This window comes from Jaculus jaculus, chromosome 2 (genome assembly GCF_020740685.1).
Source record: "Jaculus jaculus isolate mJacJac1 chromosome 2, mJacJac1.mat.Y.cur, whole genome shotgun sequence".
Lineage (NCBI taxonomy): Eukaryota > Metazoa > Chordata > Mammalia > Rodentia > Dipodidae > Jaculus > Jaculus jaculus.
Window position 1 is genome coordinate 208562564 of NC_059103.1, and position 11713 is coordinate 208574276.

General features: G+C 51.1%; 1 protein-coding gene across 12 annotated transcripts in view; it reads left to right on the forward strand.

Annotated features, from left to right (window-relative positions):
* Positions 1 to 9601, forward strand: part of Cyrib (CYFIP related Rac1 interactor B) — a 160441-nt gene extending 150840 nt beyond the window's left edge. For all 12 annotated transcript variants that reach the window (XM_045143401.1, XM_045143395.1, XM_045143398.1 and 9 more), the window contains one exon: positions 8875 to 9601. In XM_045143401.1, the coding sequence (XP_044999336.1) occupies positions 8875 to 8938 (64 nt within the window). In that variant the 3' untranslated portion in view covers positions 8939 to 9601. The remainder of the gene's footprint in view (positions 1 to 8874) is intronic.
* The last annotated feature ends 2112 nt before the right edge of the window (positions 9602 to 11713 follow it).

Consider the following 11713-nt stretch of genomic DNA (forward strand, 5'->3'; position numbering starts at 1 on the left):
AGTTTCAGGTTTGCATTCTTGGTTATATATGCTTTATGCTATCTGCCTAAGTATCAAATTGATTATGTACTGAACTCCTGCGTGCCTCAGAATGGTGGTTGTGAAAATGCATATTCCCAGGTTACCACCTCTAGAGAGTCTTATGTGTGAGTTAAGACTCAGGCACCTTCATTTCCAAGAAATAACCTGGCAGATACATTGTGAAACAAGGACTAAATGTGGCTTTCAGTATGCTGCAGTCACAGAAAGCAAGGCACTGTTAAGAAAGGTTCTTGTCTCCAAATTAAAAAACAAAAAAAAAAAAACCACCAAAAAACCCTGCAGAATTAATGAATGAAAGACTGCAAATGATTCTCATTGGGGATGTATGTATTTTGAATGGGATTAGACAGTGTCTCCAATTTACAGAATGCTACTAAGAGAAAGCAGCAGCTTGTCTGCGTTTTCTGGTGGAGAGTGAGCCTTCATTGGTGAGCGAGAGCTTGAGCTGCGTAGAGCGGTCGTGAGGAGAGGACAGAAGCACAGGGAGGTGGACCAGCCCCTGGATGTGTTGTGCGGTGGAGACTGAGTTGTGCGCGGTCGTGAGGAGAGGACAGAAGCACAGGGAGGTGGACCAGCCCCTGGATGTGTTGTGCAGTGGAGACTGAGGTGTGCACGGTCGTGAGGAGAGGACAGAAGCACAGGGAGGTGGACCAGCCCCTGGATGTGTTGTGCAGTGGAGACTGAGGTGTGCGCGGTCGTGAGGAGAGGACAGAAGCACAGGGAGGTGGACCAGCCCCGGGATGTGTTGTGCGGTGGAGACTGAGGTGTGCGCGGTCGTGAGGAGAGGACAGAAGCACAGGGAGGTGGACCAGCCCCTGGATGTGTTGTGCGGTGGAGACTGAGGTGTGCGCGGTCGTGAGGAGAGGACAGAAGCACTGGGGAGGTGGATCAGCCCCTGGATGTGTTGTGCAGTGGAGACTGAGTTGTGCACGGTCGTGAGGAGAGGACAGAAGCACAGGGGAGGTGGACCAGCCCCTGGATGTGTTGTGCAGTGGAGACTGAGGTGTGCGCGGTCGTGAGGAGAGGACAGAAGCACAGGGAGGTGGACCAGCCCCTGGATGTGTTGTGCGGTGGAGACTGAGGTGTGCGCGGTCGTGAGGAGAGGACAGAAGCACAGGGAGGTGGACCAGCCCCTGGATATGTTGTGCGGTGGAGACTGAGGTGTGCGCGGTCGTGAGGAGAGGACAGAAGCACAGGGAGGTGGACCAGCCCCTGGATGTGTTGTGCGGTGGAGACTGAGTTGTGCGCGGTCGTGAGGAGAGGACAGAAGCACAGGGAGGTGGACCAGCCCCTGGATGTGTTGTGCGGTGGAGACTGAGGTGTGCGCGGTCGTGAGGAGAGGACAGAAGCACAGGGAGGTGGATCAGCCCCTGGATGTGTTGTGCGGTGGAGACTGAGTTGTGCGCGGTCGTGAGGAGAGGACAGAAGCACAGGGAGGTGGACCAGCCCCTGGATGTGTTGTGCGGTGGAGACTGAGGTATGCGCGGTCGTGAGGAGAGGACAGAAGCACAGGGAGGTGGACCAGCCCCTGGATGTGTTGTGCAGTGGAGACTGAGGTGTGCACGGTCGTGAGGTGAGGACAGAAGCACAGGGAGGTGGACCAGCCCCTGGATGTGTTGTGCAGTGGAGACTGAGGTGTGCGCGGTCGTGAGGAGAGGACAGAAGCACAGGGAGGTGGACCAGCCCCTGGATGTGTTGTGCAGTGGAGACTGAGGTGTGCGCGGTCGTGAGGAGAGGACAGAAGCACAGGGAGGTGGACCAGCCCCTGGATGTGTTGTGCGGTGGAGACTGAGGTGTGCGCGGTCGTGAGGAGAGGACAGAAGCACAGGGAGGTGGACCAGCCCCTGGATGTGTTGTGCGGTGGAGACTGAGTTGTGCACGGTCGTGAGGAGAGGACAGAAGCACAGGGAGGTGGACCAGCCCCTGGATGTTTTGTGCAGTGGAGACTGAGTTGTGCGCGGTCGTGAGGAGAGGACAGAAGCACAGGGAGGTGGACCAGCCCCTGGATGTGTTGTGCGGTGGAGACTGAGGTGTGCGCGGTCGTGAGGAGAGGACAGAAGCACAGGGAGGTGGACCAGCCCCTGGATGTTTTGTGCAGTGGAGACTGAGTTGTGCGCGGTCGTGAGGAGAGGACAGAAGCACAGGGAGGTGGACCAGCCCCTGGATGTGTTGTGCGGTGGAGACTGAGGTGTGCGCGGTCGTGAGGAGAGGACAGAAGCACAGGGAGGTGGACCAGCCCCTGGATGTGTTGTGCGGTGGAGACTGAGTTGTGCGCGGTCGTGAGGAGAGGACAGAAGCACAGGGAGGTGGACCAGCCCCTGGATGTGTTGTGCAGTGGAGACTGAGGTGTGCGCGGTCGTGAGGAGAGGACAGAAGCACAGGGAGGTGGACCAGACCCTGGATGTGTTGTGCAGTGGAGACTGAGGTGTGCACGGTTGTGAGGAGAGGACAGAAGCACAGGGGAGGTGGACCAGCCCCTGGATGTGTTGTGCGGTGGAGACTGAGTTGTGCACGGTCGTGAGGTGAGGACAGAAGCACAGGGAGGTGGACCAGCCCCTGGATGTGTTGTGCAGTGGAGACTGAGTTGTGCGCGGTTGTGAGGAGAGGACAGCACAGGGAGGTGGACCAGCCCCTGGATGTGTTGTGCAGTGGAGACTGAGGTGTGCACGGTCGTGAGGAGAGGACAGAAGCACAGGGAGGTGGACCAGCCCCTGGATGTGTTGTGCGGTGGAGACTGAGGTGTGCGCGGTCGTGAGGAGAGGACAGAAGCACAGGGAGGTGGATCAGCCCCTGGATGTGTTGTGCGGTGGAGACTGAGGTGTGCGCGGTCGTGAGGAGAGGACAGAAGCACTGGGGAGGTGGATCAGCCCCTGGATGTGTTGTGCAGTGGAGACTGAGTTGTGCGCGGTCGTGAGGAGAGGACAGAAGCACAGGGAGGTGGACCAGCCCCTGGATGTGTTGTGCGGTGGAGACTGAGTTGTGCGCGGTCGTGAGGAGAGGACAGAAGCACAGGGAGGTGGACCAGCCCCTGGATGTGTTGTGCGGTGGAGACTGAGTTGTGCGCGGTCGTGAGGAGAGGACAGAAGCACAGGGAGGTGGACCAGCCCCTGGATGTGTTGTGCGGTGGAGACTGAGTTGTGCGCGGTCGTGAGGAGAGGACAGAAGCGCAGGGGAGGTGGACCAGCCCCTGGATGTGTTGTGCGGTGGAGACTGAGGTGTGCGCGGACGTGAGGAGAGGACAGAAGCACAGGGAGGTGGACCAGCCCCTGGATGTGTTGTGCAGTGGAGACTGAGGTGTGCGCGGTCGTGAGGAGAGGACAGAAGCACAGGGAGGTGGATCAGCCCCTGGATGTGTTGTGCAGTGGAGACTGAGGTGTGCGCGGTCGTGAGGAGAGGACAGAAGCACAGGGAGGTGGATCAGCCCCTGGATGTGTTGTGCGGTGGAGACTGAGGTGTGCGCGGTCGTGAGGAGAGGACAGAAGCACAGGGAGGTGGACCAGCCCCTGGATGTGTTGTGCGGTGGAGACTGAGTTGTGCACGGTCGTGAGGAGAGGACAGAAGCACAGGGGAGGTGGACCAGCCCCTGGATGTGTTGTGCGGTGGAGACTGAGTTGTGCACGGTCGTGAGGAGAGGACAGAAGCACAGGGAGGTGGACCAGCCCCTGGATGTGTTGTGCGGTGGAGACTGAGTTGTGCGCGGTCGTGAGGAGAGGACAGAAGCGCAGGGAGGTGGACCAGCCCCTGGATGTGTTGTGCGGTGGAGACTGAGGTGTGCGCGGTCGTGAGGAGAGGACAGAAGCACAGGGAGGTGGACCAGCCCCTGGATGTGTTGTGCAGTGGAGACTGAGGTGTGCGCGGTCGTGAGGAGAGGACAGAAGCACAGGGAGGTGGACCAGCCCCTGGATGTGTTGTGCAGTGGAGACTGAGGTGTGCGCGGTCGTGAGGAGAGGACAGAAGCACAGGGAGGTGGACCAGCCCCTGGATGTGTTGTGCGGTGGAGACTGAGTTGTGCGCGGTCGTGAGGAGAGGACAGAAGCACAGGGAGGTGGACCAGCCCCTGGATGTGTTGTGCAGTGGAGACTGAGGTGTGCGCGGTCGTGAGGAGAGGACAGAAGCACAGGGAGGTGGACCAGCCCCTGGATGTGTTGTGCAGTGGAGACTGAGGTGTGCACGGTCGTGAGGAGAGGACAGAAGCACAGGGGAGGTGGACCAGCCCCGGGATGTGTTGTGCAGTGGAGATGAGGTGTGCGCGGTCGTGAGGAGAGGACAGAAGCACAGGGAGGTGGACCAGCCCCGGGATGTGTTGTGCGGTGGAGACTGAGTTGTGCACGGTCGTGAGGAGAGGACAGAAGCACAGGGAGGTGGACCAGCCCCTGGATGTGTTGTGCAGTGGAGACTGAGGTGTGCGCGGTCGTGAGGAGAGGACAGAAGCACAGGGGAGGTGGACCAGCCCCTGGATGTGTTGTGCGGTGGAGACTGAGTTGTGCACGGTCCTGAGGAGAGGACAGAAGCACAGGGAGGTGGACCAGCCCCTGGATGTGTTGTGCGGTGGAGCCTGAGGTGTGCGCGGTCGTGAGGAGAGGACAGAAGCACAGGGAGGTGGACCAGCCCCTGGATGTGTTGTGCGGTGGAGACTGAGTTGTGCGCGGTCGTGAGGAGAGGACAGAAGCACAGGGAGGTGGACCAGCCCCTGGATGTGTTGTGCGGTGGAGCCTGAGGTGTGCGCGGTCGTGAGGAGAGGACAGAAGCACAGGGAGGTGGACCAGCCCCTGGATGTGTTGTGCGGTGGAGACTGAGGTGTGCGCGGTCGTGCGGAGAGGACAGAAGCACAGGGAGGTGGACCAGCCCCTGGATGTGTTGTGCGGTGGAGACTGAGGTGTGCTGTCGTGTGGAGAGGACAGAAGCACAGGGAGGTGGACCAGCCCCTGGATGTGTTGTGCAGTGGAGACTGAGGTGTGCGCGGTCGTGAGGAGAGGACAGAAGCACAGGGAGGTGGACCAGCCCCTGGATGTGTTGTGCGGTGGAGACTGAGGTGTACACGGTCGTGAGGAGAGGACAGAAGCACAGGGAGGTGGACCAGCCCCTGGATGTGTTGTGCAGTGGAGATGAGGTGTGCGCGGTCGTGAGGAGAGGACAGAAGCACAGGGAGGTGGACCATCCCCTGGATGTGTTGTGCGGTGGAGACTGAGTTGTGCGCGGTCGTGAGGAGAGGACAGAAGCACAGGGAGGTGGACCATCCCCTGGATGTGTTGTGCGGTGGAGACTGAGTTGTGCGCGGTCGTGAGGAGAGGACAGAAGCACAGGGAGGTGGACCATCCCCTGGATGTGTTGTGCGGTGGAGACTGAGTTGTGCGCGGTCGTGAGGAGAGGACAGAAGCACAGGGAGGTGGACCATCCCCTGGATGTGTTGTGCGGTGGAGACTGAGTTGTGCACGGTCCTGAGGAGAGGACAGAAGCACAGGGGAGGTGGACCATCCCCTGGATGTGTTGTGCGGTGGAGACTGAGTTGTGCACGGTCGTGAGGAGAGGACAGAAGCACAGGGAGGTGGACCAGCCCCTGGATGTGTTGTGCGGTGGAGACTGAGGTGTGCGCGGTCGTGAGGAGAGGACAGAAGCACAGGGAGGTGGACCAGCCCCTGGATGTGTTGTGCGGTGGAGACTGAGTTGTGCGCGGTCGTGAGGAGAGGACAGAAGCACAGGGAGGTGGACCAGCCCCTGGATGTGTTGTGCGGTGGAGACTGAGGTGTGCGCGGTCGTGAGGAGAGGACAGAAGCGCAGGGAGGTGGACCAGCCCCTGGATGTGTTGCTGTCTGTGCTGCGGAGGTTGCTCTGCTTTTCTGGATCTGCCATCTTAGTCTTCTGCCCTTTATTTCTTCCTCGCATCCAGTGAGAACCTGTCGTGGACCTGGAGCTCTGATGTGGCTGTTCAATACCATTAGAATAATTAATAACATGTGTAATTAAGAGTAACAGCACATGTGGTGCTCTCCACTTCTCTAAAGATTGACTTGAGTATAGATAGTTTCTTTAATTTTCACATTTACTTGACATAAACCTTACAGGAGCTAAGTTTAAATTTCTTTTTTTAAAAATCTTATATTATTTTTTCTCAATTTTTAAAAACATTTTCCATGATTATAAAAAATATCCCGTGGTAAGACCCTCACCCCCTTTTCTCCTTTGAAATTCCATTCTCCATCATATCGCCTCCCAATCTCAGTAAGTTTCTCTTTTATTTTGATGTCATATCTTTTCCTCCTCTTATGATGGTCTTGTGTAGGTCGTGTCAGGCACTGTGAGGTCATGGATATCCAGGCCATTTTATGTCTGGAGGGAGCACCTTGTAAGGTGTCCTACCCTTCTTTGGCTCTTAAATTCTTTCTGCCAACTTTTCCACATTAGATCCTGAGCCTTGGAAGGTGTGATCCAGCTGTTACTCGGTACTCTAGTCACTTCTTTCCAGCACCATGATACCTTCTGAGTCGTCCCAAGGTCACTTCCATCTGAAAAGAGAAGATTCTCTACCCAAAGTGAGATTAGCATTAATATAAGGGTATGAATATTACGAGAAGTGCTTACTGGGCAGTTTGATAAGCATAGTATATACACTTATCCAGACATCAGCAGATGTTACACCCCTAGGCCTCATGACTACCCCTGTTTTAAGTTTTCAGTATCAGGGATGTATTCCCTCTTTGGAGCAGGCCTCCAGTCCAATTGGAGGCCAGTTGGTTTCCACCATGACAGATGTTGCTACTATTGCACCCATTGGCTCATTTGGCCTGGCTGGCCAATTATAAGGCTTGCAGTGTCCACTACTGAGTATCTTCACTGGTGGTATCTCTTTCTCCCATTAAACTATATGTAGAATGGCTTCTTCTAGCTGGTCTACATGGAGGAGATTATCAGCTGAGTTCCAGCAGGATTTCTCAGTGGCCTTGCAGCCCAAGTATGTGGAGTCTTCAGCAATAGGGTCTTGCCATCGATTCCTGGTGGGAAACCAAGGACTTCGGCAATGGCCTATAATGTTTTGGGGGCATCAGGGACCTCCCTGGCCAAAAACTCATTGGAAGGTATCCCATCCCTGACACTGAAAATTTTCTGACAAGGATCTACAGCTCCTGAGTGTTCCATTGTCCAAAATCATAGGATTCCATATGATTTATTTATGTCCTGTTAGATTTTTTTGGTTCATTTTTATTTATTTATTTGAGAGAGAGAGAGATAGAGAGAGAATAGGCGCACCAGGGCTTCCAGCCACTGCAAACAAACTCCAGACACATGCGCCTCCTTGTGCATTTGGCTAACGTGAGACCTGGAGAATTGAGCTTTGAACCGGGGTCTTTAGGCTTCACAGGCAAGCGCTTAACTGCTAAGCCATCTCTCCAGCCCCCTGTTATATTTTGATTAGCACTCCCTCCACCTTTCCTTTTCTTTACCACAAGTCATCTTACAATGATGGAGTCAACCACATTAATCTGTCTGAATTATCTCCAGAATACATCCCACATTCAAGTAATGTACAACTGTCTCCATTTCTGCTAATCTGGTCTGTGTCTCTGCCATTTCTTTTGATCTTCAGTGGCTCCCTACAGCACTCCTAAGTAGGTAGAACGGTCTCTGAAAATGCGAATGAGTCATGTCACTCCCTTGCTTAATGTCCTCTTAAAACAACTGCCAGGCACACAGTAGTATTGCTTACTGGCATCTGATATTTAAAGGAATCCAGTGGTATGACCTTTTGGTAATGGTCACTTCAGTGTTTCTTTATATGGATTCTGAGTTTGGATTTGCATGCCCAATCATGCTATACCAGCATGGAAATGAGGGCCTTCAAGAGTTACGGTGTGGTGCCGGGCGTGGTGGCACACGCCTTTAATCCCAGCACTCGGGAGGCAGAGGTAGGAGGATCGCTGTGAGTTCGAGGCCACCCTGAGACCATAGTGAATTCCAGGTCAGCCTTGGCTACAGTGAGACCCTACCTCGAAAAACCAAAAAAAAAAAAAAAAAGTTAGGGTGTGATATGATAGCTGTTGCAATTGAGCTGCTTGAATATCAGAGTACATTGGAGCTTCATTTAAAAAAACATTTATTTATTGAAATAAAGAACTCCAGATGTGTGTGCCACTTTATGCTGCATCTGGTTTTATTTGGGTCCTGGGGAATCAAACCTGGGTCCTTTGGCTTTGCAGGCAAGTGTCTTAACTGCTAAGCCATCTCTCCAGCCCTACACTGGAGCTTTCAGGGCTTAGGAAGTAAGTAAATGCTTTAGGCTTTTTGTCACAGCTTCTGGAGTCTTGACATTGTGGTAAGAAGATAGCCAATAGATAAGACATAAAGCAAACCAATTTGGTTTTCTAAAACTCCTTCTAAATGTAAGCAGTGAAATTTGGTTTTTATATAATTTCCATGTTTAGCAAGTATTAACTTTTTTATTTTTCCCCTTGCCATTCAAATATAAAAAATAAAATAAAATATAAAATGTGTATGTGCTTAACTCACATGCCATGCAAAAATCAGAGGTGGGTAGCATTTGACCCATGGTCTAGATTTGCCAACCTGTGGGATAGGACAGTTCTTTTTCTCCAGATAGAGGGTAGCTAATTGTTAATTTCAGAGTTTAGTCAGCACAGTGGGCCTAACAAGGTGAAACAGTCCTGGCTCCTGTGGTTGGACACGTGGGAAGATGTCATCCCCTTTCTGCTGCACATGAGCAGCTTTGAGATGCAAGTTGAAGGCATAATTCTGAGGAGTTGCACCTGAGAATCGCTTGCCATATGCACAAGCTGATGCAGAAGACGAACCTGCAGCTGATCAGTTTGTCTCTTTCAGGTACACGACTAAACATTTGAACGATGAGACTACCTCCAAGCAAATTAAATCCATGCTGCAATGACACTTCCGGAGTCAGCCCTGCTGCAGACAGACAGTATTCTGCAATGACTGAGAATGCACAGTTTTTTAGTGATTGCAACTCCTATCTCAATTATTCCTGCTTTTCTTTCCTCTGTTCCACTTCCCACTTTTTTAATCATGTTCTTGTTCTTAAGACTTCTTTTCTGTGCCAAAACCAGTACAGTTACTCTCTGAAGGGGTGTTGCCCTTTCCCACAGGCCATCGAAGGCAGCTAATTATGCATCGCATTGGGGTCTCTACTGAGAAAAGTTCTGTGACTTGAACTAAATATTTTTAAATGTGGATTTTTTTTGAAAACTAATATTTAATATTGCTTCTCCTGCATGGCACAACTGCCTCTTCTGCTATTTAAACACCCTCAGTGACTTTATTTTCTACTGCCGCTTTTTTCATGTGCAGCCAAAATGAAAATGTTTAAATTAACTGTGTTGTACAAATGGTACCCAACACAAACTTTTTTTTAATTAGTAATACTTTTGTTTTAAGTTTGCATTTTGACTTTTTTGTAAGGATGTATGTTGTGTGTTTAACCTTTATTAACTAACGTTAAAAACTGTGATGTGTGCGTAGAATATTACGTATGCATGTTCATGTTTAAAGAATGGCTGTTGATAAAATAAAAAATCAGCTTTCCTTTTTCTAAGTGTGGTTTGGTTTACTGAAGTTTTGTTTAAGGCTTCTGGAAGTTTTCTTGTGTATATTTTTATGGAATGCATATACACATTACATAATTCTTAGAGAATAGCTGGGTCTTTTCAGTTGTATTTTTCTTCATCATTGTCTTTGTACAAAATGTACTGCTTTTGAAACTGCTATGTATATAATAAGACCAGTAATTGTGTCTTTGACTTGCATTCTGACTTTTCTGGTATGAATATAGTAACAGAAGGAAAACCACACTTTCTCAGTTTCAGGAGTGAAAGGGCAGTAACCGGCAGCACAGGGTGTTTCAGAAGGAAGGTCAGCCCTTAACTTGGAGGAGAGTGAGTAAACAGTGACTTCCTAGGGGAAATGAGTTACCATGATCTCACTAATGGTGGGAAGCTACCATGTTGTTATGGTTGTGAAACCTAAGTCATGAAATCAAATCTCAGGGTTGGGACTGAGTCTTGCCAGTGGTTGATGATAAGGTTACTTGAGGCAGTGGTACAGTTAAGATGGTTAATCATGGAAGAAAATCATAGAAGCTTCATCAGGACCTTGATCACAGTGCCAGGTCATGGCACCTATAGCGAGCGCTTGGTGATCAGATCCCAGCTTCGCTCTCTGGCCTCCTGCTGAGTCCTCTCCCACTGCACACCCTGCTCTCCAACCAGGCTTAACTGCCTGCTGTCGATCCATTGCTCTGTAGCTTTGCTTCATAGCTCTGCTCTGACCACAGCCTTCCCTGACTTCCCTTCTCCCTCATGTCTACCAGCTTGTCTTTCAAGGATCAGCTTCTGTTACTTTATCAAACTATGTGAATAGTACTGGCCATGTCTTCTAGGAGTCTTTTAACAGTATTATAATGGGTTGAATTATTGTCTCCCCCAAACAAGCCCCCCAAAGATAATGTCTGTCTGGAACCTGTAAATATGACCTTATTTGGGAGCAGGGCATTTGTAGACGAAACGGAAGACCTGGGGACTGCATCGTCTTGGATTAGGGTGGGTCCTAAGTCCATTGGTGAGACAAGAAAACAGACAGTGGAGGCACCTGGAGGATGGAGGCAGAATTGAACAGTGTCTACAAGCCTGATGCTCCTGGGCCACAGAAGCCAGCAGAGCGGCATGGAATGGTCTCTGTCACAGCCACTCCAGGAGGAACCAACTGCTGATGCTTTGATTTCAGACATCTCTCCTCTGGGATGGTGCAAAAGTAAAATTTCTGTTGCTTTAAGCCACCTAGGTTGTGGTAATTTATTACAGAGACCCTGTCTCAAGCCCTGGTACTTAACTGCACTTGTGGATCTTTCCTGGTACTTTGAGAAGTAGTGTCTGGATGCTGAGGGGATTGTAGAAGAACTTGAGAGAAGAGCCACGTCTTCAACTTCCTTCAGTATCCCAAGGAAGGATCTTGCACAGGTCCCACAGCTGAATGGTGCCAAGTGAGTGCGTGAATGGAGTGAGATGAAGCATGTCAGGCTGGCTGCTGTGGCCATTCAGGTAATAACATTTTCACTTTGCATGTTGAAGAGTAAGTGGAGAAAATAATCTTACCTCCAGCCTGGGGCCAGGAGCACAGTCTGTGGGGCAGCCCACCGCCCTCTGTACCTACACAGCCTGTGAACTAAGAGTGTTTTTAAAATGTTGAAAAAAAAAATCAAAAGATAAATGTTTTTTAAAAGGTTGAAAAAATATTTTGTAGCATGAGAAAAGTATATAAAATTCAAATTTCAGTGTTCATAAATAAAATTTTATTGAACATAGCTTCACTTGTTTATATATTTATTATTGCATTGCTACTTGCACACTGGAGCAGCAGAATTGAATTGTGACAGAACCTCTGGCCCCTGGAGGCTAAGGTGTTTGCTGTCCCCTAGTTACAAGCGCAGTTACTTGAGAACCTAGAGTAAGTACAGACTACAAAGAGTTGACCTCAGATCTAATGTGTGTCATTCAGGTAGCTGAAAGGACACAATCACCTCTCCTTACCTGCTAAGTGTGATCTCTGCTAGTGGGTCTGCCCTGGGAGTGAAGGATTCTAGGGCTCGGCACAAGGCCAGGGACACTGAGCTGGGTCCACCTGTCTAGTGGGCAGAGCTTGGCCTCTTGCA